Source organism: Onychostruthus taczanowskii, unplaced genomic scaffold (genome assembly GCF_017590055.1).
Source record: "Onychostruthus taczanowskii isolate IOZ18803 unplaced genomic scaffold, ASM1759005v1 scaffold50, whole genome shotgun sequence".
Taxonomy (NCBI): domain Eukaryota; kingdom Metazoa; phylum Chordata; class Aves; order Passeriformes; family Passeridae; genus Onychostruthus; species Onychostruthus taczanowskii.
This window is the reverse complement of record NW_024502569.1, coordinates 1,546,940-1,574,908: the sequence shown is the minus strand read 5'-3', so window position 1 is coordinate 1,574,908 and position 27,969 is coordinate 1,546,940. Positions and strand designations below refer to the sequence as shown.

Sequence of the window (27,969 nt, the reverse complement as noted above, 5' to 3'; positions counted from 1 at the left end):
TTATAATGCTGAGAAGAAACATACCTTGGTGAACTTTCTTTCTTCACTATATTGAGATGGAAGAGGGAAGGGGCCAGACAGACAGCGATGTTCATGGGAGTCATCTGATTTTCCTCCACAGAGGTGACGTCGCTGAGGAAGCAGAGCAGGGTCTGCAGAACCTCCCTGTTCTCGTCGGCCATGAGCATGATGGCCGCCTGCACCGCCTGCAGCCGCTGCTCCTTGGGGACATCTGGGAAGGAGCAAGGGACGTCCAGGGGGTCAGTTGTAAGATCAGGTAAGGAGCCGAAAAGATAAAGTTACCACAGACATTCACAGTCCCCTCAAGTGCTCAAAACCTGCGCAGATGTGGTGCTTAGGGACGTGTTTCAGCGGTGGACCTGGCAGTGTTAGGTTAGTGCTTGACTCACAGAAGTCTTTCCTGACCTTAGCAATGGCTTTGTGAAGGGGCAGATGACAGGACAGCAAGGGGAAAAGATCAGCTGCTCCTGATCTGCTCCTCCTTCTGCTCCTCCACAAAGCACAGCTTCCCTCGCCGGTGTTTGGCATTTCTCTGTTTGTTTAGGGGCTGCTCCCAAGAAAGACACTGGACTTCATTTGAAGTTTGTGAAGGGAGAATAGCACTCAGTACTTATAGCTTTAAATGGTATTTTTGAGGTTTTCTTTGTCCCGTGGCAAGACAGAAGTTTAAGTTTTAGGGAAGCTTCAGGAACACTTAGATTTGTGTCCTAAACCGTAGAAGAGTTTGGTGAAAGAAGTAGTGGAAATGCTTAAATAGCACGGCAGACAGATTCATTTCTGAAACTACCATAAGTTCTCTCAGTTTGGATTTCGAGTCCTCCTCTGGGTATTACATACTCTCTATAATCGAGTGGAAGAAGAACAAAAGCAGATTTACAGTAGAGGGAACAGCCAGCTTTTAAGATTTGACTGCTAGCCTTGTACAAGCACTTTATTTTAAAAGCTTTCAGACATGAAAGACAAAATGAACACAGCTCAATACTTCTAAAGTTTCTGAAAGCAGCAAGGCCAGGTTTTTCTGAGAAGTCAGGGAAGCCTTTGCTATATCCATGCAATGTGTCTTTTCTTCCCACAACATCTCCTGGTAATCCCTCCCTCCCCTTTATTGTTGCTCTGATGGGTCTGGTACGTGAAGCAGAAGATCAGCCAGTGCTTCAAGTCACAGGTAAACATTAAATAACTGGGAGTTTTAGGAAAATGGAGGAAGTTTCATCAATGGTATGCCATATAGACTACTACACTAATAATCTCATCCCAAATCCTATGTGTTACAGCTATTCAAGCCATTCTGGATATATGAAAAAGGTCTTGGATATAGGAAAAATATCTTCAGCGAGTCCCAGAAAATCAGAAATCTCTTGCCAATACACTAGGAGAGGAAAAATCCTTCCTAACTTCACATTACAAGTTGTTAAACAGAACAAAGAGCAAGAAAAGGTCTCAGCTACAGATTAGTTTAATTGCAGATGTTATGAAATACAATTGGTATCCCAGAAATACTGAACATTTTTCTTTCTGTGAAAGGAGTTTTGTCAGTACTGTCTGAAACAGAAAAATGTATTTGTTGTTGGTCACATGGAAAAAAACCCCCTTGCTACTCATTCTTCATCCAAACAATATTTTCTGATGTCTACAGAGCCCATATTTTCTTGTTCCTACCTTGGTTTAAAGACACTTATCCTCAAGTCTTTCTGAAATCCTTTAACTCCTGGTGCATTTTAGCAATCTTAGCTCATCTTTTCCCCTTCTGACCAATGGAAAGAGAAGTTCCTCAGATTTCCTGCTGCAGCACCACACAGACATTACAGAGTCAGCACATGCCTCTTTTTACATTTTTTGTTGGCTGGTATCAGTGTTTCCCCATCCAGCCCCATGTCTTGGAAAAGGGGAGCCCTTCTGGCTCCAGACCTGCTTATGCTGATGCCACTGGGATCTGCCATCTCTCTCTTCCTGTAGCAAGGGGATAATTTACTTGCAGTCTCTTCAGTGCAAAGAGACATCCCCAATTTTCATCAATAGTTTAGAGGTGATTTGTTTCCAAGGACATGCAGAACATGCCCTTGCAGCGGATAATCTTCTCCTTGGCCACCTCCCCATGGAAAGGGTTGTGACTGCCATTTTATTGGCAGCCAGAGTTCCTGTTGCTTTTCTGAACAAGCTTATTAATGTGTGTGCAGGCAGACAACTTGTGAGGGGGAAAAAAGAAGGGGAAATGATGGTCCAGGGCTAGGCACCAACTCTTGCAGTTAACTTGTGTCCCAAGACATTGGGAACAGCCAAACTCACTGAATTTATTTGCAGTGCTGTCTCTGACATGCAGAGTCCCAGCGTTCTCTACCAGCTACAGACACTGTGGTGGTAAATTCATTAGTGACTGCATGCCACAGACAGATTTTTACAGTAAAGGGAACCAACGGAAGTATCTGAGATTCTTAAGCACTGGGATTACACAGTGTTTTAAAATGGCTTTCTATTGTTTTGGCAGCTGAAACGTCTGCAAGTGAAAAGACTAGACACACTTCTCTTTAGTGCTTCCAATTATTTGGCTTAGGCTGGCTGCATCTGCCAGAGTGCTGGCTGACTGGCCCTCATAATGGACACTGTCAGGAAAAAAACTAATTCCTCTGGCTGTTCAGTGTTTTCCTCACTGTTTATTTCTCCCTCAGTCTGGAGAAGAGATACACAGTCATTTCCTGATTCACAGGGACTTTCATTATTCTGATGCATCTCAGATTTTTCTGAAGATTGCTTATGCTGGAAAGAAAAGAAGAAATCCCCTGGTATCTTTCTTTCTCTATGAGTTTTTTACATAGAGCTTATGATCTACATGAAGACAGCTTGTTTTTGCATGTACATTTTATTGCCTATAATGAAAAAACAAATAGTCAGAAATCACAGCAAGGAAGGGAACTGCAGAGCCACATATTCTCATGGTCAAGTACCACTTCTCCATGCTCAGAAGACTCACTTATATTGAGATATAAGTGCATGAAATGGGCACACAGTTTAAATAAATCTGACAAAAATATAAGTCTTTAAGCTCTTTATGTCCGGCAGCCTGTTCTTCTTCTTCTTTCTGATTGTGAGGCTGGTATGAACACTGTCCTTCCATTAAATTTGACACTGAAATGTTTAGGTGGTTCTAAAGACCTGTTAGTGAAAGATTTTGAGGGCAGGGGGTTTTTATATTTCAAAGACCAGCAGAAAGAAACCTATCCACTGTTAACACAGCAAACTCATTTACAGGACATTGTTATATAACATATAACAATTCTAATTGTTCATAATAAAAGAAATATGTAGAGACATCAACTTACATTGGTAGATGTGCAGAAAAGTCTCTCCTAGTTTACTTGTGAGGAGAGGCTCTGGCAAGTCCCTGAAGAATTGCTTGACCATGTCAGCCACATCGTATGCTGACTGGTCTTCATAGCTGACGTTTTCTGGGGAGCTCTCGTTCATCTGACGCAGGGCCTGGATTCGGGATTTCACTCCAGATTTCCGAAACAGACCCACCTAAAAACGTACCGTGTTGAGTTGGGTAAAGGGGAAAGTGGCACTTGAAGAATATATATCAGGTATATACATTTATATCTGGGGACTTGGATCATGACCAAAGCTTGAGTTGCTTATTTCACTCTAGGCAAGAAGGAGGAAAATGTGCAAATGCAATTGATGGTCCTACAAGTCTCACAGGCACGCACAGGCTCCCACAGAAGGACTGCAGGAGTTAATAATGCTGCTGCTCTCTGTCCTATCCTAGAGAGTTGGTTCAGAGTGCCTTGTGGTTTCTCTGCTGCCTGAGAAGTTTAAGCAAGATGCTCTGCTGATATAAATCAGCCTGGCTTGCTTGGCTTGGGTGACTGTCTGTTGATTTACTCCAGCTGAGAATCTGGCCCCTCATGTTTATTTGGGTATATATTTTGAAGACTAAAAAGAAAATATTATGCTTAGCTAAGTAATAAATGTTGTGGCAAAAGATTTGTACTTCCTGATAGAGCTTTAAAATCAAGATTAAATGTATTTTTTCCCTTTCAAGCTCTCTGCTTCCAAGAGTTCTCCCAAATCCCATTGAAAAGTCCAGTTTGAGAGTGGGGGCCACAGAGGGATTACTTGTGCAGTGTCTCTAAGATACATTTTTATCCTGTTTGCTTTCTATTTTGGAAGGAAGTGGTAATTCTTCAAATGATGCCTTCAAGGTAGGGCTGCCCTTTCTTGTCCTTCTCCACCCGCGGAATTCCCCCTGGGGTGAATTCCTGGGCCTCAACCACATTATTTATTCCCAAGTGAGTTTACAGTGTTTCATTTGGGAAGTGTTAACACTGTTTTCCCTTCAGTTTTGCAGGGAAAAAGGTGAAACATTGAGACAGACCTATGGGAAAGGCACATTTCCAGTTAGGAATTATAGACCCTTTTTCCTCTGTGGTTGCTGTCTTGCTGGTGATCCGTGCAGCTTCCTGCATGGCACAGTCCATCAACAAACAGTAAAGGCAAGGGAATAATGCCTTCTGGCCTTCTCCCCCTTACTTCCAAGTAAGAAGCAGCACAGAGTTCACAGAGGACCCTCCTCTCTCTAGAACACCGCCCATGCTCACCTGGAGGGTATTTAGGACTTTGGTTAACTCACGCATTCATGGCACTAATGACATGGATCTCAGCTAGGTGAGGGGCTATATTTATTTATTAACTTATATAGAGATGAACCGCTGCACCAGACTGGCTGTGAGGCAGCTCTTCTGTGTCTTCTTACTGATGAATTCAGTGTCACTTGAGAGCTAAATTTATGTACAGGAAGTAGAGAACTGGAGTGTGCCCTGTGTTCTGTATTTATGATCCAAGTGAAGCTCTGCTCTTCTTCCTGGCAAGAGCATCAAAGAGAGAGCATCCAGCTCTTTTCATCTGGTTTTCCCTTTCCCTTTCTCTTTCTCTTCTTATTTTTAAATGCTTTTTCCTCTTAGAAATGTGTGCTGAAGATGAAGAAGACAGACTTGCTAATTCTGTCCAAAAAATAAAGTTTTGGCCTGTGGTGGATAAATGTCAGACCAGAGGCTCAGTTCTCTCCTTTTGATGGAAAGTGTTCTTGCTGGGATAAACAACCATTAAAAACTTCTAGCTGAGTCTGATTTGAGAGGTCAGATGTCAAATCTCACACATGCAATCTCCAGCTGCACATCATTCTACTACTCTTGATCTCTGTTTAAAGATATTTATCCAGACTCCTCTTTCCTTTTTTTTTAAATTAATGGAAAAAATTATTAATTAATCATAGAGTTCTTCACTCAATATAAAAATATGTTTTAGGCTTTGTTATGCATTATTACAGACTTGTTCTGTAAATAAAAAGGCACCAAAAATCCAGAGGTTAGTCTGCCCCAATCTCTTTACTATCCTCATGCTGTGTGGATCATCTTCCCTACAAGCAGCCATATGATGCATGACAGAAATAAAGATGCAGTTGGAAAAGGCAAAGCAGTTTCTCTTTCACAAAGTGAAACTGAATTACATGTCCTACAAGTAACTGTGGGGCTCCTCATGCCAGTTTAGGGATTTCAGTGGCAGGAGCCAGACCTTGCAATGATTTAGAGCAACCACAACTTTACCAAGTGTATGGAGTAGAAGCTCTGACACCTGCTCTGAACTTTAGCTCACCTTCTGCAGTGCACAGGAGAGACACATAAAGCAGGATGCTGGGGAGGCTGGAGCCTGCCCAGATCTCTGTCCAGGCAGATTTTGAATTAAATGGGAACAAAGGGAGTAACTGTAAAGCAGAGGAACTGAAATGCCTGGAATGTTTTTGCCTAGAAAGGTTTTTGGTGAAAAGATATTTTAAAGGATACCAATTTGTAGTTCTCCTTCTTTTTTTTTATCAGTATTTTCCCAATTTTACTCTAAGAAGAAACACAGTTGAACCGAAATTCACAAAGGTCTGATGCTTCCCAGCCCATAAACACAAATGGAGCTGATAGTTGTCTGAGGCTTCCAACACCTTTTAATTGCCTCAAATCTCTCAAGAGCTTTTTCTTTTTCCTTTATACTCCCTTTTACATTCTCCCCAATTAATCCTCTCTCTTCTCTTTCTTCCTGTTGCTCTGCTTCTTAGCTGACAAGCCCATCCCTATCCTTACATCTCCTGTTCCTTTTATTTGGGCGTCTCCTTCTCCAATCTCATCACTAATTCCAGGCTTGCTGCATCACTTTTCTTCCTACACTGGCTTTCCCAGCTCAGTACACAAACCCAGATGAGCACTGTGGCAACCAGACATGTTAACTCTTGAATTTATCACTTCTTGTCTCCATGCATCTTTCCCTTTCATCCTCTCTTAATAAATTTCTGACAAGCTGTTCATCCCACCCCTCAGCTCCTGCACTACACATGGCTAGCAGAACTCATCTCTGCTCGCTTTAACACTGTGGAGTTAGATGTCAAGGTCTGACCACTACAGGATCCCTTTACACAGAGAACTGATAGGAAGGACTTGTGTCTTTCCCACCGGCTGCAAAGGGAAATGGTTGTGATTCACTGGAACACCTTTAACTTTCAGATTTCAGTTTTGGGGAAGATGACTGTCACCCAACAAAAAACCTGAACAGCAAACAGAATGGTGATTAGAAAATGCGAAGATTCAAACCAGGCTAATTCCACCCTTTTCATGTGCTGAGAGCTAGGAAAGCAGCAAAGTCTGCAGAGCAAAGTGTTGGTTGCTCCATTCAAACTTACAACTATCTAAAGGCAGTTATGAAAGAGGTCACATCACACGGGGTCAGTAACAGTAGAGGACTGAACATAAACAGCCAGGGGGTTTCTCCCAGTCTGATGTTCATAAAAATATACATCCTCATCCTTAGGGGAAGAACAGTAAAAATATGATTAGTATGTCTCTCTGTAGCTAAAGGGAATAAAAAAAAATTAAATACTTTGAGCATGAGGGTGTCCCAGCTGGCTTGTTGTAGCTAAGAACACTATAAAAGGCAACGCACCATAATGGCTTTGGCATTGAACCCCTGCTGACCTAACTATCTGGATATATCTGACTCTGTCAACAGAATACTTGGAATATTTTGCTGAGTTTGCTCTCTATTCTTGGACTTTTCTGTCTTTGCTAAGTAAATAAAACCTTTTGTACCATATCTTGTGAAATGGTGGATGCAGTTAACCCTCAATGGCAACAGTCAAGCATAAGCAGTACAAATACGTGTAGAAGTGAGGAGTCCTGATCCCTTCCCAGGTTTCATTCAATATACATGAAGATCTCAAAATGTTCTTTGAAGTAGACTGTGGTACACAAATCAGCAGGACTGTTACAGCTACAAAATTTAAACAGATTAGCTGGATACAAATCTCAAAATGGAAAACTTTAATTTTGGCACCAACCATCAAATCACTTGAGGAGATTGAGGCCCAACATGAGAGATAATAATCTTCAAATAATCCTGACACTTAGCTGTCACAAAAATGCTGACTGTTGCTTGCTTAGAGTGGCTTTTCAGAAAAAACCAACAAGTCCATGGAGTAAAGCTCCTACCTGGTCTAGACAGTTGCTCCGTAGGTAGCGCAGGGCTTGTTGTATGCTCTGGGGAAGAGGCTGCCCCGTTCTTTGGACATGAACTATCAGGGGCACACCAAAGACATTCTTGTCCTTGTAGTCAGGGACTTTCATCCTCTTCATGAACTTTGGCACAGACCTGAAAATTAACATGAACAGGCTGCATGAAAAAATCGGGGTATTTACACACCTTCTGAATAACATTACTGACAGAAATTGGTAACTGGGGCCTTTTTAATAAAGATGGTGGAATAATGTTTGATGCACAATACACAGACACTTTGCAATTTGCATAATTGATTAATTTCTTAATATCTGCAGTGGATGGCCTCTAAGGTATAGCATAACAATCAGTTCTAACAAGAACCTCTTACTATGCAGGTGAAGCCAATAAGTTTTAAAGCATCTTTTAGGGACTCACAGGAATAGCAGAGCAAACCTGAGTGGAGAGGGTATCTGAGGGAAAAGGAGGTTCAGCTCTCTCACATGCTGAATGATCTTTTATCTTCTACCAGTTACATGATTTAGTGTTTCTATTGACTAAAACTTTACAATAAGAAATTATGTTGGGAAATCCCTATGTGTCAGATTCCTCCCTTGTGTTATATGACTTATTCTAGTTGAGTAAGTTAAGTGAAAGCTGGTGAGCTTGCTTTCTTCAAAAAATTGTGATGAAAACAAGAACGAACTAGATTCCCTTTTTGGGAGTCATGACTGCCATTGAATTAAAATAAAAAAGATGAATATGACCTGAATGTGACTAAGAGTTTTGTCATCTGTGTGGGAAGAAGTAAAAAGTCATTTCAAATTACCTACTGAAGAAGTACAGTGCGTAACTCTGCAGCTATTTACAGTGCCTCTCCTAAAAATCCTTAGAGACTGATTATAAAAACTGAAGAAATATCTCTCAGGATGAAAATCTTGTACAAACAGTAGGACCTAGAATTTGCTGTATTCTAGTCTGCTTATTTCATGTTGGGTAAGGTGAGATTCATTTCAGTGCAGATGCCAGCTAGCCACAGGGAGTGCACTGAAGGAGAGCAGTGAAATTGGGATTAATTTTACTGAATTTTATTTATCTTACAGAGATTTAGAAAGAGTCAGCTGTCTGGGCTACCTCTATACCCACTCTAGAGAGAGATACCTCTGGAAGGTGACCCAAACCCTCAGCCTTGGTTATAATGGGCTGCTTTGGGGTTGCCTGTCTCTTTCCTCTGACCAGAACCAGCCAACCTAACTTTCTCAGATTAGATTTATAAGAGATTTTAAATTTGCTAATGACTGATGTCAGTGACGTGAATCTCACATTTATCAATGTTATCTATTTTTCCATTTCTAAGGGAAAACTTGTCTTAATGTAGCTCACAGATGAATTTAGTGGGATTTTGGGGAGGTGGTTTCAGCATGAAAATCACAATATAAATATCAAGTCATTCTGTATTTGGACTGGGTGCCTCAGTGTATTAGGGAAAGATTCTGTCATCCTTTTGATTATTTCTCAGATACTTTTAAACTCTTATTCATGCCCATTTCCATTTCTGGTGTACCTCAATCTGTGGGGCCCACCAGGGTTTTTTACCATGAAACACGCAGGTTTCTGTAGCCATTTGCTAGAGAAGGAGCCACATAGTGAGCTTTCACATCCAAGTGGGCTTCCCTCCACTCCCTGAGTGGCCAGGTAGCTGTCACAGCTGCCAGGGCTGCAAGCTCCCTCTAACACAGGTCCAGGCCTAGGCCAAAGCCTGCATCTTTCATTTCTAGAGAAAAGTCCCATAACGATTCTAACCCTTCTTTTAAAGCACAAAAAAAGCAATATCAAACACATGAAGCAGCAGCTGTTTCTTTTTGAATCACCAAATGAATACCGGGTAGGACTTACTGTAAACTTTTCCTGTTTTTATAGTCACTCTCTCCTATTCCTGTTTATTTTTATGGAACTGTAGCATTGTTCAAAAGGCCAGGGTTGCCTCTTTGTTAGAGCACAGGAATGAAGCCAGATTTCCAGGATCTATTTCTCACTTTGCCAACGAGCCACGAGGCAGCAATGGATAAAAAGGGACATTTTCAAATCCCACACTTGAAGTCAATGGTTCCTTCTAATTGCATTTACTTAACAGCAGAGTAACAGAATTAGGAGAAACTATTTTCTTCTAAAAAGCCTCCTTCCAGTTACCAGGGGTACTCACCAGGTCCAGCCATGTTTGTTTGACATGGAGTACTTTTCCATGATGGCAGTGAGACGAAGCAGAGAGAATTTTTGCAGTAGATTCAGCTGGGCTGCTGACTGGTTGCTGATGTGAAGCGATGCAATGGAGCGGCTCAGGCGATGAGAAATTTGGAAACTCTGCCATCGTAATTGCCTTTAGCAAAAGAAATGGTAGAAAAATCAGAGAACTGCTTTGGTTGGGCAGAAAAGATGGTGTACAGTGAGACAGGGCTGGGCAATGTATAAAACATACATAAACACACACATGTGTGATGGCTTGCGGTGTGCCAACTGAAAGGAAATGTACCTTGGAGATAAATACAACAATTTAGTCAATCTCTTTAATTTCGGAAATGCCCGAGTTTTGTTGTTTTAACATTAGATTCACAAGTGGGTGTGGGTCCTGTCCATATACCTGGGGAAGCAGTGCTGCCTGCTATGGTCTTTAGCCCACACACTTCCAACAGGATGTGGGAGATTTAGAGACACAAATGTTCTTTGCCTGACTCAGAACTGGTGTTTGATGCCTAGTCCCTCATCTCCCAGGGGACTGACCTGACCACTGAGGTATTTGGAGATGAGATTCTCCAAACAGCTCTGTTATTAAATGTTGAAGGACTTTTTCAAAAAAGGATTAAATCCTGTGTCTCCTTAGCTAGAGCTATAACCACCAAGCTATGAACCATTCACATCTTTTTACTCCAATGCACTTTCTCTGTATACTGGATTAATCAGAAAAAAAACCCCAACCCTAATTTTTATTTTCTTATTTTACTAAATATAAGTTCTGACTCAAATCCTAAAATCTTTGGCACTGCTCATTTACTCAGTAGTTTCTTCCAGTCCACTTTCACTTTTGTGGTGGTGGTGAGCAAGCACAGGCAGCAGCAAACCATGGCGTGGCAGAGTCCTCTGTGAGGGTGTGACAAGACTGACAGCAGATCAGAAGATACCAGTATTATCAGAAAATACTAGGTATCTTCTTTCGCTTTTGCAGTTACAAAGCCACCCTACATGCAACAGTTTAGACCCACAAAGGCATTTGCCCAAGACCATTGGTACTTGGCTCGACAGGAACTCATCACTCTGACTTTAAACAGGTCTGTAAACTATCAACAAAATTCCACTTTTCACTTTATTAAGAAGTCAGTCATTCACCATCATTTCATCCCACCCATGTCAGGGGCTGGGGCTGCATAGGAAAGTTCTCTTTGAGCACAAAGGGGCACATTTTTAAAGCAGATCAGTATGTTAAAGAAGTGCATAGAGCTACAGATTCATAAAGACCTGTGTGCATAACTTAGAAGCCAAATTAAAAATACATCCTACAACATATACAGGGTCCTGCTATGTAATCAATGGATCAAGGGATAAAAAAAGCCTTAGTTTGCTCTATTAAACCAATTCTGCATTGATTCCATGTAGGAATCTCCACAGCAGGATGTCCCTTCCTTCAAAATCCCGCCTTTCCCTGGGAAGCCCCCATCTCCATACAGGATGAACACTACTGTAATGGTACTCTGTGCCTTCTGACTGCCAAGCTGAGAACCTCTGCTTCATTATATTGTATTTTACAGTCCGTGGATTTGTACACAAAATTTTGCTACTTACCTGCTTGGCCTCGTGAGCGATGCTCCAACCCCAGAGTCCCTCCTGTCCCTAACACCAGTGGCTTCAGATTCATTCAGGGATGTTCCATCTCGGTCCATGTCGCTCGGGGTGGTCCGGCCATCAGACACAGAGTTTCCTTCAAAATCAAGAGTGATCTGTGTAGGGGACTGGAAAGGCAGTGATGGGGATTCCCTGACTAACACATCACCAACTGGCAGACCTGGCAACACCTTCTTTGACCAGCCATCTACCACCTCCTGCAGTCCATTGACATGTTGCAAAATGTCATCCAACTGAGGAAAAAGGACATCTTTCTCTATATCCAGGAGGTCCCCAGTACTAGCATACAAGTGGGAACCTGGCACATTGTCATAAATACTAATTCTGCTCTCTTTAGGACAGCAGGCCATCAGTCCGGATTCCTTTGGAGTAGAGCAGTTCTGTTTTCCCAAAGAGATGCTCCCTGTCCTCCAGTTTACACTGTTACTGTTGTCTGTAGGTGAGAGGCTTTCGATAGAAAGTGCCTTTGGGAAGGTCCCTGGTTTGTGATCCTTGGGAATGTGCACAACCAAGTTCTCTTGGGAATGAAATTCATTTTTGAGGTTTTGGTCCACCACTTGCCGTAAGGCCGTTCCTGCCAGAACATCCAGGTCCTCTAGGTACATCCCACCTCTCTTGTTTGCTTCATGGCACTTGCGTTCCTTCAAACACGGCGTGCTCACCCCACTGCTGCTGTTTTCGGACTGACTGCTGTCACTGCTGGATTTGGCAGGAAAGGGAAGCCCTCTTTTGACTGAATCTTGCCCCAAATTCTGGAGATCACCATTGACTATCTGTACACAGTGCATGTCTTTCAAGGATTTTGGCTCAAACTGGAGAACCGGTCCACTGATCTCCAAAGGACCTGTTCTTCCCGAGCCTTTTAGTTTTCCATGCACAGCTTTTGCTTTTAGCGTCTCCATGCGTTTTAGAAAGGTTTTCGCTCTGGCTCGTGTTGGATTTTCATTCTTCAGGCCGTCCTTGGGGGACGGGGCGGTGTTTATTGCAGCAGAGTCCTGCAGCAGCGTGCTTTCCACATCATGATGGGCAGAGCAGTCGCAGGCCTCCCTGGCAGCGCTGGTGGTGCCAGATTGGCTCCTGTTGTCACTGCCCCCACTGCTCTCGCTGTGAATTGATGAGAGCTCAGGTTCGCTCAGATCTGTGAGGACACTCTCACTGCTTGTCGTGTTTTTCATTTTAATGTCCCCAGAAGAGCCATGTCTGTCAGATCGGTGAAGCAGAGCGTCAATGTCGTCCACCCGCGACCATCGTTTGCTCGTTCTTTGGAAAGTCCATTTATTACTGATAGCACAGAGATCTTCTTCATCTGAATCTTCACTCTAGGAAAAAAGCAAGTGGCACATGTTAAAATTGTGTGCTTTAACTTGATACTTGAATTAATGCCATTGGGCTGCTCCAGGTGAGAAACAGGCAACAAAGTCTCTCTGAGCCAAGTTTGTGGAAGGCTGGTTGTCAGTCCTTTCATAACACACTCTTTCATTTAATTGTAAAGACTGCAAACATCTTAACAAGAAAGGAATAAAAGCCTGCTCCATATTAGGAGTCCCACTGATACCTCTTGGCTTCCATGGGCTGCCTGTGCACTGAATTGTGTAGGGCTGATGCTCACAGTGACTGTTTAGGAAAAAGAAATGTTTTGAAAGGCCAAAGTAAAGGAATCCTGATTTGCAGGGATGGTGTTAAGATACACATGGTAAAGACAGGGAAGTAGCTTGGTACTACAGCAATGTGAGCTATTTAAAAATCCAAGACAGCAAATATCTGGTGCTGCACGTAGGTTTGCAGTGAGAACTAAATAAACATCTATAAACTTCATGGGCCAGATACATCTAACAAGATTTATGTTTCAGGAATATAGCGACAGATAAATAATCATGATGCTTAAAAGAGCAGTAAAAAACATATTTGGCAGTATTGCTTAGGGTGTGTCTGAGTGCAGGCAAAGGAAAGCAGAGAAGGCAGCCATGGGGGTGTGGGCAGGAGGAGCAGCCAGGCTCAGGCTGGCATGGGGCAGCACCTGCAGCTGAGGTGAGCTTTCCTACAGTGGGCAACCACTGCCTTCACTGTGTCACCAGTAGAGGCACCCCAAACTTGATGACCTGCAGCCTGCCCCACTGTCTCTGGCTTCTCCCGAGGCAGCAGCATCCCACAGCCCTTCCTGGCCTCATCCCTCAGCCTCAGGTGTGCAGAGCTGTGCTTATGTTTAGGTAGCTCCAGGAGCTACTCTGCAGTGCCAGGACGTGTGCCTTGAAAAAAAATGTAGATAAAAAACCTCACTCTATGACATTTTTCTCATCTGTTTGCTCAAACAAAAAAAGATACCTGTTCAGCATGAAGCCCACAGTTGCTAATGAGTATCCTTTGCCTGAATTTGAACTGGACTTATACTGCATTATTCTTGTGCATTTGTTTTAAAGCAGAACAAACTAACTTCACCTACATGACATTCAAACAGCTCTTCACATTCTTGGAAGCAGTATGAAGGCAATAAAAGCAGTAAAATATGACAGGCTGTCAGACTAAAATGAGGTGCTAAACCAGAAAGACTATTTCGGGACTGGAAAAATTCTCATTTTAAAAGTCTATTATTAGAAGTATTTTTATGTGAAGTTTAGATGGTACAGTTATCTCCAATCTTTGACTAGATCTTTGCTGGCCTGTCTAATTGAAAAATGTAAACCAAATTTTACAAGAGCACCCAAAACCTTAAATAATGTGAAACCTCAAAAGCTGGAGATTAGGATCAGTAGTGTGCCAGGTCTCACTGATGCCATAAACTTTTGCCAGTTTATCACTCCAAGTCAGCCAGATGTTTTAGATCATGTCCAAACCATAAAATAAAATATAGCTGTGAAATTTTGCATTTAGGCATTCATCTTTCTTTTGTTAACACTGAGGTGTGCAGTGCTCCTGTGAGTTTACAGGAATGAATGGAGACTCTCATTCTGTCGCTTGGTAAAGAGAAAAATTGGGCACCTAGCGAAGCATGAGGAAAGGGGCTAGAAAAGGCAAATACTGCTTTGGCCATTTTGTCTGCAGGGAAGAAATGGCACATCAGACAGTTCTACCTTTGTTTTAATTCCACAGCTTGCTGTATGCATATATGGACCAAAGGACTGCATAGCCTCAGGAACTTAAAAATCTATTTATTGTGGTCTTAGTAGTGCCACAAGGTGGATATTTTAAAAACCGCAAGGGTACGTACTTTTAAATATTTAGCAGTGGTAATTATATCTACAAAGCATACCACTGCAGAAGCGTTGGTGGCACCAGCCAGCAGGATAAACATATTTTTAAAATTTGTTCTACATTGCAATATGCCAAAGGGACCTTAAAGAAGATTCTTGGCTGACACAAATCCCTGTAGCTGCACTGACATTACTGTATGAGCTGACAGGATTTAGCCTGTATTTTCTACAAGCTGGAATCGATTAAAGTAGCCAATGTGGTAGAGACATTGCAAAAAACACCAAGAAGAGAGCACAGAGCAGAAGACAGAAATAAAAATAAATTCGGTGGTAAATATACTTTAAATAAAAATTTGGTAGGGTTTTTATTTTGCGGGGGTTTTTTTGTGTTTTTGTTTTGTTTGTTTGAGTTTTGGTTTTTTTGGGTTTGTTGTGATTTTTGGGTTTTTTTGTTTTTTTTTTTTGACAAAGCAGAGATGAACAGAAATGGATATTGGTAGTAAACAAGTTTTGCCTCTAACCACAGCAAAGACAGGATTACATTCTGCCCAAGAATTACTTAGAATATACAGAGGCTTTTCAGTGTCAAAATTTGCAGCTCAATTAAATAAAGGCTTAGTTTCTTTTAATTCTTTTAATTGATAAAGAAACACACTTGTGTTTCATCAGAAGCAAAATCAGGCAAATATGAAACAAAATATCTGGATGCTGAGATACTGCCATGGTGACTCACTACAAATTCAGCTGCACTGTGAGTCCTATGACAGACTGTGCTTTTCTTTTGATGAAATCAATCGAAATTCTGGAAGCCACGAACATCCTGAATGACCCACTGTTCTTGTCAGATATCTGAGTGTCCTGACAAACAAAACTGTCCAAAAAAAAAATGTTGAGAGCATTTAGCCCACCCACATGTCACCAGCTAGGGGGACAGCGGATCAAGAGAAGGTCTGCAAGCAATGATTCATCTGACACAGGCAGAGCAGACATTTTGGAGCAGTGACTGTATATTTCTACTGACCTGGGGTGAAATCAAGTGCACGGCTTTGGAGCATATTCAAAAGTCCAGCTAACACCATTATGTTTGGGAAGATGAGAAGGGGCAAGTTTCTTGAGGACTGACTGGTAACATTTGCCAAAGAGAAAGAGGTTTTGATTCACAGATTTGTCACAGCTGATTAAAAATAGTACAGCTTTTTGACTGAGGGTGTACTTGCCTGAAATACAGAGGGATGCTAACAAAAGGCAAATAGTGGCTTTATTCGCGGTGGAATTCTGCCACATTTTTCCAGCTGGGGGCAGGAATTCTCATAAATCGACAGCTGCAGAAGGCAGTTAATCCAAAGGCTAATCTCTGTCTGTCCAAATCGCTTACGGACATATTTGCAACACATACATGAGGATTTCTGTTTGCATCTTGATGAAGCCAAGGGAAGACAGCAGCCCACGGTGGGAATGGTCTGGGTGGGAGAGTGGGCAGCAGGGAACGCTCATGCTGAGCTGTCTTTCACAGGAGCCTTGCCTGGCAGCTTGCTTGGCCATATTTTGGTGAATCACTCAAGCAGCTGTGCTAGTCCTGTGCATACCTGTTATGCTGAAGCTCCAAAGCAGGCTGAGTTTGCATTTCATTGTTCAGATTACCATAGAGACTATTAGGAAGGCAGTATCCACAGCCAAAGATTTATTTAGTTCGGTGATCAATTTCAGACCCAGTTTCTGGCTTTTATGCTTGCATTTACATTTCCTCCTGTCAGCAGGCTCTCCTTCCTCCTCTTCTCTCACCCACATTCTCTTCTACTTTAAGTTGCTCTGTATCTGTGGACTAAAATCTCCTCCAACTCCTCTTTGCCTACATTTTTCTGTGCTGAACTTCTCCGTGGCCTTGTGTAGGTATGGACCCAATTAGCTTCTGTCCTCTTAAAGAGTACCAACCAGAGTCATGTCTCTTCCACCACAAATTAGTGGTCATCTGCAAGGAGAGCTGCTGAAGACTTCAGTCCATTCAGAACAGGGAGGAGTGGCAGCAAAAAATTAATGAAAAACAAACGTAACAAAAAAAAAATCCTCCCTTTTCAACACAACATAAAACCCAAGACAAGAAAAACCCCTGATGCAGTGATGTCCCTGCAGCTCCAGGGAATGGACAAAATAGAAGCTAAAGAGGCTATTACACAAAGGAATAAATATTCCTGTGCCAAAGCAGGATATGTGGACTTTGAAACCATCCTCTATTCAAGTTCCCTCAAACACTGAATAGAGTATGATGAGACTGAATTTGCAAAAACATCAAAAACTCAGCTCTTGGAGTCAGTTTTTAAAAAGCACTAGGAAAACACTATAGGATGGAAAAACAGGAACCAAGATTTCTCAGAGTTGACAACTACCATTGTACAACACTCAAGGACTTTGGGGAATTTGTGACCGGGAAACCAAACATTCAACAGTTAATGCTGGACATGTTACAAAACTCTCAAAATCAACAGGCTGTTTCTGCAGCCCTTTATGCTCAGATAATTCCCATGTTACACAGAAGCTTGTAAGGATGACAGAGTTTATTTGCATATTCTTAACTGGGAAGAAGTCAGTACAAGAAACAAAGAAAAGCTGTTGTTTTCATCTGAGCAGCTTCCATTTTTTTCTGAGCAGGATTTTCCACTGTGTACTCATATAGCACTGACAAACAAGCCAGTCTAATGAAACTTTACTGTTTTTTCACCCGCTAACTTTAATTGCACACATGTAGAGTTTAAGTACCGTGTGAGCCCTTCTGACACATGTAGTATTTACTCATAGTTTCTATTCTATTTATAATTTCAAGATTCAGCAATTCACATGCGTCCAGATAATGCTGACATGCATGTTCAAAGTAAAATAACTCACTTTTAAGAGCATTATTGAATTAAAGGCTAAATTGGGGTGGTCTTGTCACAAAAACCAGGGTATATTTACTGAAGTTCCCTTACCTTTTTTCTTTGGAAGTTCACATCGAGTTTCATTGAGGCGCACTTGTTCAGTGTGTTCAGTCGTCTACAGGGCAAAGCAAATTCAAAAGATTAGCAGTCTCTGACTAAAGGACATGATTTTTTGCAAGTTCAAAACATATTCTCTTATCTTACTGTAGGGTGCCAACCACATATAACAGCTTCAGAAAGGATACTGGTCATCTATTCCAGCAACATGACCACTGCATGAAAAGGGACCCTTAGTTTCACTTTACTTGACAGCCAGGTTTGATAGATTGCTTTTTAATTCATAGACATTTCTGTACTTAGCACAAGAAACAACTATAAACAAACACCTGTGATAGCTGAGGAAATGACAAGAGAAGGAGGTGAGTTGCCTTATGCAAAGGCATCAAAAATGACTGTAACATAATTGGTCTAAAATGGGGATTTCAAAGCACTGGTGAAAGATCATACAAAAAACCAGCTGCAGTTCCTCACTTCTGGCAGTTGGCACTTCTTTAAAAAAGTTGACATAAAGAACTTCTAGCTGCTGCTTAAAAGTTTCGCCAAAGCCAATAGTTTCTTTCTCCTATCTGTGTATCTTACACACAGGTTAACACACCCAACATACAAAAAATCTAACATTTTAAAATAAATATTTTTAGCTATTTTTGACCATGTTCATACTAATGTTACCAGAGTCTCTGTAAGGCTTCTGCTCCTTAAATCCAAGGCTATCCTGTGATGACAGTGAGTTGAAATGACAATCTGTGTGTGTGTGTGTGTGTGTATGTGTGTGTTCATGTGCAAGGACAGCCAGAGGACAAGTAAACATGCCCTTTCAATAGAGAACCTCCTGTGGTAATGATAATTGATTTGGTTTTATTTATACATAAAGATCCTGATCCATGAAACCATCCAAATTCTAAACGCAGAGGCTCAAAGTTAAATATGTTTGACTTTGAAAATTTTCCAAATCTAGGACTGAATTTCAAAATGAAGAGAGGCAGAGTGAGAGAGCCACATGCCCACAGCACTCCTCTGTTGGCTGCTTGCATCTCCTGTGTTTTTATAGCAAGAACTGTCTCTGTTGCTTTTGGGTTGCAAGGAGAGGCCTTCAATTTCCAGACCTTAACATTTGAAATGCATGTGATAAGTTACAAGGACACACGAAAAAAGTATCAGATCAATAATATAATCTCTCACATAACATAAGAAGATTATGGCATTAACATATTTCTCTGCAGAACTTGTAATATTAGAATACCTTTCAGATTGCCACCACTAACAAAGAACAGACCCACAAAATGTGGATCTTCCTTAAAAAAAAAAACCCTCTGAAAATATCACCTGCTCATTTGTAGATCAAACATTCCTCCCTAGCTCAAGCCAATAAATCTGTTATGCTGCATCAGAAAAGTCCTGTGCTCGTGGTATTAATTTGGGTTTAATGTATGCACAAGCACACCCTGCATGCATGATAGCAATGTTGAAATAAATTCCAGGGTTTGTGGCTGTGTAGCTGTATCTGCAGCCTTCTGCCCACAAATCTTCTTCTGGGATTGCATCTATTATTGCAAAACTCCTCTTTTTGCCCAAACACAGAATTTCTCAACCCAAAGTAGCATTTTCCTGGGGCCCTGGGGCTGAATAATGTTCAGTGCTTCATTCGAGCACAAAATATTTAAATGTGTGTATTGATACCAATTCCAAGTATGCAGAGGCACATTTTCAAAGGACTCTAGCCCAGCCTTCTATCTCTGGGGACAGTTTCTTCTGAATATTGACTAATATTGGAGTCCCTGCACCTCTTTGTCAGCTAGCCTGTGCTGAAGGGAAAAGTCTAGCTACATTTCCACACTTGCTCCAGCAAAACCAAAACTACTTTTTACTGGGTGCCAGGGAGTTTCACCCAAGGTTTTAAATTCACCCCTCTGCAAAATGTTGTTTTGTTTTTTGGGGCTCTTCCAGTGGAAAGATTTGCCGGTGAAATTACAGAACTAATGATCATATTTGTGAGCTTGTCTGGTACTAACAGCTCAAATCAAAATCAGTCTTTTCCAGCTTCTTTCGCCTTGTTGATGTGCCAGTTGTGGCAGAAAGCTTTTTTCATCAGTTTACAGTTGTCAGATGACTGACAGTCAACTCCTCAGCAAGTCATTTGAAAAGAAAAAAAAACCCAGAAGTTTCTGGCTGCAAAGGCTGTCACCAATGTTCCAGCTGAAGTGAGAGGAGCACTGCACTTTTATGCCACTGCTTAAAAAACATGGGAAAAGAATGCCTGTTTGTATTGGTAACAGAACACAAAGTCTGGGCTTGAGAAAAGACAGGGAAAACCACATTAAATAAACACAAGAGAGGTGGCTATATAAAACCCAAATAATCTGAGATGCATTTGAAAGTGTATCTGGAAATTTCTGTGTTGTTCAGGGAAAGACTGGAAAACATGTATTACAGCGTTTCAGTGATAATTTTCTTCTCATCAAAGATGGCTTAGGATTTTGAAATAATTCTTAAAAAGCCAGGAAAGATTTCAGGTGCCCAAGCAGATGTTTTTGGTGCTATTTTAGATCCCCTGGAGTATCAAGCCTGGCCTTCAGCTGCAGGTTACCTTGGTCCAGACAACCCATGGAGAAGTCTGGGGTCTCTGAGGAGATTTAAGATGGCCACAGACACAAGTCCTTAGGGCTCTGAATCCCAGTGCTGTAATTGTTAACTCTTATGAGAGACATTCTTCAGAAGCAGGAAATCTCCTCCTTTTGCATTCTTTACAGCATTGAGCAATGTCTACAAATAAATGCAAGCTTGTAGCTATGCAGGCTCAGGCCAGCTGGAAAACCTTGTGGGGGACCTGTTGTCCTGCTTTAAGAGCAATCCAAGTACAAGGGAGCAATCTAAGTAATAGGGAGGCAGCTCTGAAGTGAGTTTGAGATCCAGGTGGATCCCTGGACCTGTTCTGCAGCTACTTTCAAGCAGGTGCTTTGGAATGCAGCCAGGGCTACAGGCCAGCCATGAAGGAAAGGCATCACGGGGAGGACAAGCATGGAAGTACAGTGTCTCCTGCATCAGCAGATCAGCAAATGCCCTCTCTTATGGATTTTGACCAGGAAAACGTGCTGTGTGGTTCTGTAAAAGGCCCTCTGAGGGAACCACAACACTATTTCTTTGTTTTATTGTTATTCCTAACCAAGTTTAGGTGCTACGTACACATGTCCGTGCCTGGCTTCTTCTCGTGCTGTCAGCTTTGGGAAGAGGACATCAAGCTCTTGATGCTGGGCTTTACTGAGGTCTTAACACTGAATAAGAGTCCTCCCAGCACGATTAGGGCTGGTTTGCCAGGCTGGCACTGGCATGTCCCCTCTCCACCATTTTTGTGCATGAAGAGAATATACTATTTTCCAGTCCTATCACCTTTGTATCATGGCTGCTACTGAGGGAGTCACCTTGTAGGCTCCGGGCTCACATGAGATGAATACTCTCTCCTGGAAGTCAGTGGGAGCCATTCTGCCACCTCCAGAGCAGGGCTTTGTGTCCTGCATGGGGAGAATCAGGTTTATCCCCCAACAGCACCTAGAGCAAGATAACCTAGCAGATGGTACTGACTGCATGACTGCATCCATTGATATGCATCCACCATTTCAGAACTTTGGTGAGAGGATGTCCCATCCCATACAGCAACCTTCACTTTGTTTACAAGCTGTCTGAGAGACAACAGCTATGGAAAAATAAAATGCTATGGAAAAAAAGACTGCTTGGCACAGCTCAAATTTTAAGAGCTTGGTTTAGGAAACTATGTATCAGGCTGTTATATACTTGTTCTTCATGTTCTTAGTCACTGTATTTACGTGAATACAAAAAGTACAACGAGGCTTGGCTTCTCCTTCTCACCTTCTTATCACAGCAGCCACAAGAGTTCCCAGAGCAGAGTTGGTTGCTGCTATTTTGGACGTGACACAGCTATAAAATTTTCATGCTCAATTATTGTTTTGGCAGGATGACAGCGTTTGCCTGCAGATTGCCTGGCAATTCTCTATTGTTCATTACTCAATAAAATCTGAGTGGAATCTCTTGATAGATACTCCTCTAACCCAAAGGCCTCAAATTTGGTTTTTACTCTGCCAAATTTTCGAATTATGTTGTAAACAGCAGGAATGTTAGAATATCTCAAAAAGGTCACTGAAATCTTTTACAACAAGGAGTCTTATACTTTCTGACTAAAATACTACCAGCTGCCTTAAAAAAAGGCTCCTCCTCATTTGTGCCTCACGTTGTCTGGTATACTTCAATGCCATAAGAAAACTTATTATAAAATGAGATTGAGAGTCTGATTTCAACCCACAAGAGCAGAGAAATTCAGTGTTTATGCTATTACAATTCAGAGCTAAAACTGCTCAAACTGATTATCCATGCTGGCATTTCAGCTTCAAAATTATCTTCCAAAAAGAAATGAGAAGCCCGTTTTGTTCAGCACTATGTGCTGAATGCACTATTAGTCAGCGTGATGGCTTGGTCACGCACAGCTTTAAGGGCAGCTTTGAATGTTAGAAGAATGGAAGTTTGACTGCCAACCTGGGAATCTGCACACAGAAACAATAACCAGCCTTTTATGACTTTCTCTTTCCTCAAAGTGCATCACAGCCTGCACCTCTCGTGTGGTACACTGGCATACACCTTGCAGTAACACCATTGCAGAGCAAAGGAAGGGCAGAGAACTGGCCACAGTGATCAGCTGAGCTGTGAGGTATTCCATTGCACTGGAAAACTTGGGAGATGCTGGTTTGATAGCTCATAGAGTAACAAAGCTGGAACTGGGAGCAGCAGCTGACACTCTTCACTGTTTCTGATTAATCTGAATCTTGGCATTTGGTACAATGGCTTTTTATGGCTTGCTTTCAGTGAAGGGCTTGAAGCTGCTGAGTTACACCCAATTAAATGTCTGCAATCTGAAAACATAAACTGTACATAATACTTGCATTTCTAATATTATGAGGAGCTATTCCTTTTTAAGATCTGAGGTATTTTAAAACTCCCAACAAAAATTCAAGCAAACAGGTATTGTCTTCTGAATAAAATAATTACAGAAGAAGTAGTTAGAGAGTAATAAACCCATTTATCTTTAAAGTGTGGAAATATTTGTGTCTATGCTTTTTTTCTATAGGTCTCATCATTATCCCTTGATTTAGGCTAATGTAAAGTATTTCTTCCCATGAGTGCATCTATCTAGCTGCTAATTAATTTTCCAAACCCTCATATTTTAATAAAAGAGAAAAAAAAACCCAACCCAACCAAGTCTCTAGCTTCTCAGCTTGCAAAATAATGGTCATAAATATATCAACATAGTGTAACTGTAGGTCTATCTGTGAGTCTACAGAGAGGCTGGAAGAGCAAGAGATAAGCTGTTCCCATTTTTTAGCTGTGTAGGTGTTGGATGGCTGGTGACCATGACTGTAGCAACACCATTGCCAATTACTCCAGAGAAGAATAATTAGGGAGAATCACAGAGCTATGAAATGATTATATCTCACTGTTTTCTCTCACAAGAAAGAGGCAGGAGCAGACATCTTTCTTGTATTTTTAATGGTCCTTCAATTTTGTGGTAAAGGGCAGAGGGGAAGAGATCTCAATCTCTTATCTCTATCACTTTCCAGTTCCCAAACTACAGCAAAATATGTCTTCCGTCACGCCAGACTGAAGCAGGGGGATGTACATATGTATGGGAAGGAGGTATCTCAGGTGTGTGTATCTCAGGCACAGCAATCTTTCTCAGCAAGCAGCACAGAACAGCAGTGGATCAAGTCTGCAATTAATTCTGTTCTCAGGCATCTGTGAGAGAGACCACTGGAGAATCCAGGTCTTTCCTACTGATTTACCTTCAGACACAAAGGCTATTACACAGAGAAAGAGAATATTCTGTTCCCCATAGCCACAATAGACAGAATGAGTAGCAACAGGTCTCGCTTGCAGCAGGGGAATTTTAGAAAAGCAATCTGACAGCTATGCCCAGAAACTACCTGGATCTGCCAGGAAGGGGGGCATAGCCTAGGGTGGAGAGGTGGACTAGATGAAGTCTCTTCCAGCCCTATTTTTGGTGCTTCTCAGAAACCTTCTCTGCATTCCTCCACCACAAACTCATTAATCCTTACAATGTACAGTGTGATGTGGAACAGCATCTCCTAAAGACATCTCTGCTGACTTTAGCCATAGTTGCAGCAGGGGAAATAGTCTTGTCCAATTATGCTGTTGGTGTTGTGAAAGTTTCCATAACATGTAATGAAGCCTGCTTGGTTAAGGGCCAGATGCTCCTTTGTCCTGACTTGAAGAGGAGAGGAGCAGAGCCCAGCTTGAGCTGAGCACAGGGGAAAGAAGAGGGGAACAATGTCTCTGCAATGTGGTTTTGCAAAACTGCCATGGAATTGCTGTGTTTTGAGTCCTGGGGGACAGGACTTGAGCAATGCAGTATGGTATATTCATCAGAGAGTATAAAAAGCAAGATAAACAGCAAACACAGGACAACTGGGAGGGGCACAGCACTGTTCAATTGTAGCATCTGTACTGCTGGGGGGTCTGTAGTACTGAGTCTGGTCCCACTTCTGTTACTGGTGCCAAATGACAGTACCAAGGGAATCACATCAGTATAAAAACTGTGCCTGCTGCCAGAGAAAAGGGCTTGCTGAATTCTCTGCAATGAAGTTTCATCTTTTTTTGCTGGACTTAGACATAAGAGTTATTAATGTGCAACTAAAATGTGACTCTCATTTATTCAGGGTTTGCTTGCACTACTGCTGGTTCTTAAAAAGCATCTATTTCAAATCCATTGGATTTGGGTCTTCTCAAATTATGTGATGGTTTCTGTGAGTGTAGTGGGTCTCCTACTGCAGCATCTTCTGTAAAAGAAATTAACTCAGAATGGTGGCATTATAGATCTCATCACTTAATGCACCTGGAGAAGCACACACCTCAGTTGCTGCTATGCCAACACTTAAAAATCGTCTCATGCTTTTAAATTATCAGGAAAGAAACTTGGAGTGTTATTTACCTGCAAAGAGGTTCTACAAGGTCCTTGTCAAGAAAATCATGATCTTTCTTTACTGCAGCAATGTCAATGGGAAACTGGGAGTCTGTAAAAGGAGACACAATATTAAGATGACCACTTGCTACCAAGTGAAAACACACTGTCTACATCTAAATTGCTTTGCATGTGCTTGCTCACTGAAATCTAGTATGACCAATTTCACTCAGCTCTGGTTCCCTTCCAGCTGTATCTGTGACCCTTCCTGACACCATATTGGGTTTTTTTCTGTTAGAGGTATAGCTGAACATCCACTGCATTAGAGTGATAGCAAAACTATTTCATTTTGGATTTAGAAAATACTTCACTGTTCATTTTAGCACCTTGCACAAAAGGATGAGATCAGGGAATTACCACCACACTTACTTTACATGAGCAACAAGGTTTTCCCTTCTCATTACAGTGGCTTAATTAGTTATTTGCTAGACAGACTTTGCCAAAGCCCCAGAAATGTTCTGTGCTTTTTGTTTTTAAACCAAATCCAAATAACAATGATTTCAGACAGAGGGTTACTGAAATAACAGACAAAGAAAAAACCAAAACCCCAAACTGAATTATAATCCCCAATATTAGTTAAAAAGCCAGAATAGTATGCTGGAAGCTGACATTTGCAATGAAAAGTGACATAGCTCTGTAACAGTGGGACAGGTTCCAGTGCTGTGGCTGCTCTCCAGACTGCTCTGCCATGCTTAGGTACCTCAGCAGGATGCTGGGATTCAGGACCTTCAGCCAGCATTTTCAGACACTACTGCTGAACACTGACATAATAGATGCCTGTGAAAAGCACCTTGTTTTAGGAGACATAGACTGTCTAGAGCACATATTGACTGCATGGGAACTGTTGGAGCCCAGTACAGGTTGTTTTTTGGAGAGAACATCCTTTTGAGTTAAGCAGGCAGCAGGCACTCCTTTCTCTGGTGCAGTCAATGTGTGACATACTCCGAACACAAGACAGACACAAAAGTACCGCTGGCTACCCTGGGACTGTGCTAGATACACATTGTGTCAGTTTTGGTCTGGCAGCCTTATTAGTCTTAGTTCCTTGCTGGATTTAACAGAGTCTGCCTGCCTCCTGTGGAGCCACCTGAGCATCTCTGGGTGGTGCTCCTGTCCCCAGGCACCTGAGCAGCCCAGCAGGACCTGGGCCCTGATGGAGCTCATCTGGCCACGGGGGCATCCTCAGCATCCCACTCCCTGCCATCCTCAGCCCCACACGAGGGGAGGGTGGCGTCCGAGCTGACTCCCTGCAGACTTGGCTCTGACCCATGAGGCTCCTTGGCCCTGGCTCCATGAGTGGATCTTGTGCTGTCTCCAGACTCATGCTGACCCTGGAAGGTGTCCAGAGGTGTTTGGCAGAGCTGCCTTTCTGCTAATAAGCCCGAGTGGGCCTGAGCTGGGTGACTCTGGCAGGGAAGACATGCACTTTGGGAAAAACGAGGCTCAGCCACAGTTTCCTCTCAGCGTCGAGCTGGGGAGAGCAGGAAAAATCCAGCTCCAGTCCCCAAACTACTATGGAACATAGCAGCAGTGCAACCACTCGCCCTGCTCTTGGGGACACTGCTTCCCTGGGCATGAACTTGACACCCAGGAAGGGGACACCACCATTTGCACGGAGTTAGCACTGAACTCTCAGCTTTTCTTACTTCGCAGTTGTGAAGTGCAGCTCAAATTATTAACTTTTGGTAACTCTGCAGAGTTTTCAGTCATACTTTTGGCATGATTGAAATTTCCAATAACTTCTAGTGTCTTGATCTTATTTCAGGCACAATTCATAAAGTTTTTAGAAAATAAACTCATATTTTTAGATATTTTGTAGTTGTTTTTGTTAACCTTTGAGGTTTACATAAGTTATGTCTACACCTGCCCCCCCTCCCCCCCCCCCCCCCCCCCGCCCTTTTTTTTTTAACTTCCCATGGTTACAAGGGTAAGAATCTTACTTTTCTTTATGCACTGGTCTGACTCCAGCAGCTGAGGCTTTGTGAAGCATCCAGCCATGGCCATAACTCAGTCAAATGTGGAGTTGGCCGACTGCAAGCAGTCCTGGCAAGGGCCCAGTGCACTTTCAGAACCACACAAAAAGAGGAGAAAGACCTACTTACCCTCATAGAACTGAGCATATTGGGGAAATCCAGCTGCACGTAACCAGTCACACGCTTCCTTTGCTTCGATTTCTGAGCAAAAAGAGGAAAGAGAAAACAGTTCACACTTTGTTATTTTGAATTAGAAGTTCTTTCAATTACAAAGAAATAACAAAGAAATTTGGTAGGATCTATTTGCTGTTACAGTACTGTCATCACTCTGAATCACAATTTATAGCATCAGAAGAGAGTCCTTCTAAGAAACCTGCCTGTTTCCACAGGACCCTGGGGTGCACAAAGCCACTTGCTGGCTGGGATGAGGCCAGCCATCTCCTTGCAGCAGAAGTTGTTCAAGCAAGGTTTGTGGCTCTGTGATCTACCCTCCCCAAAGGGTAAGTTGCTGGCAAGAGGGGAAGATGGAGCAGGGCGGAAATGGGGTGACAGGAGCAGGCACTGCATTCTTTCCTTTTCTGACATTTCTTGAAGAGCAGAATGCCATGAGAAATCAATGGAAATCTCTGACAGGAAAACCCCAGTGCAGGTGTCATGATACTGAAGGGACAATTGCAGGGGCATCTCTATTTTTACCAAACTCCATGGGCTCATATTCTGCAAAGCAGCGTGCTGGGTCCAGCTCTGCCCAACACCTGTACTGCCTGCATGTGCAGCTGCTCCCAGACCAGCTGGGGGAACAACTGAACACAGAGGCTCATCCACACAATTGTGGGTTTCAGAGGAAACCTGGGAAACATCTCCTTGCTGTCCAAACCTAGATCACGATCTACCGCTTGAACAGTTTTGGTTTACAGGATCAAAGTCAAAGCACATATCTGTACCTCTTACATTTGCAAAACACGAAGAAACAGAGCTTGCAGGTGTTAAAGAAAGTAGACATTTTATGTTGCTTATTAATCAACTTGAATGAACCAGTCAAGGGTTTTGGCACATTTGTGGCTGTAAAATCTAGACAGCCATAATACAAAACCCTAACTATAAAGCAAACAATGGAACTCAAAGAAGATGATCAGGCTCAGTTACTGTTCTGCATATTTTGCCTTGCATGTGAAAAAAATTCCAGTTGTAACTCAGTTTTCTACTAAAATGCATTTTTATAGGTAAGACATGCTGTCATGAACTTTTGCCCATGTAATTCTGTTCAGATCACTCATTATACCCTTAATGACTTTACCCACTGAAGCTCACTATAAAATCTGCTTTGAATATACTCTACAGTGTGTGACCTGCAC

The 27,969-nt window shown here is 42.2% G+C and overlaps 1 protein-coding gene across 8 annotated transcripts in view; it reads right to left on the bottom strand.

Annotated features, from left to right (window-relative positions):
• Positions 1 to 27,969, bottom strand: part of STARD13 (StAR related lipid transfer domain containing 13) — a 286,278-nt gene that overhangs the window by 10,703 nt on the left and 247,606 nt on the right. For all 8 annotated transcript variants that reach the window (XM_041416096.1, XM_041416099.1, XM_041416097.1 and 5 more), the window contains 8 exons: positions 26,744 to 26,815; positions 24,612 to 24,693; positions 17,594 to 17,657; positions 11,383 to 12,761; positions 9,752 to 9,925; positions 7,545 to 7,704; positions 3,339 to 3,537; positions 25 to 232 (listed from right to left, as the gene is read on the bottom strand). In XM_041416096.1, the coding sequence (XP_041272030.1) occupies positions 25 to 232; positions 3,339 to 3,537; positions 7,545 to 7,704; positions 9,752 to 9,925; positions 11,383 to 12,761; positions 17,594 to 17,657; positions 24,612 to 24,693; positions 26,744 to 26,815 (2,338 nt within the window). The remainder of the gene's footprint in view (positions 1 to 24; positions 233 to 3,338; positions 3,538 to 7,544; positions 7,705 to 9,751; positions 9,926 to 11,382; positions 12,762 to 17,593; positions 17,658 to 24,611; positions 24,694 to 26,743; positions 26,816 to 27,969) is intronic.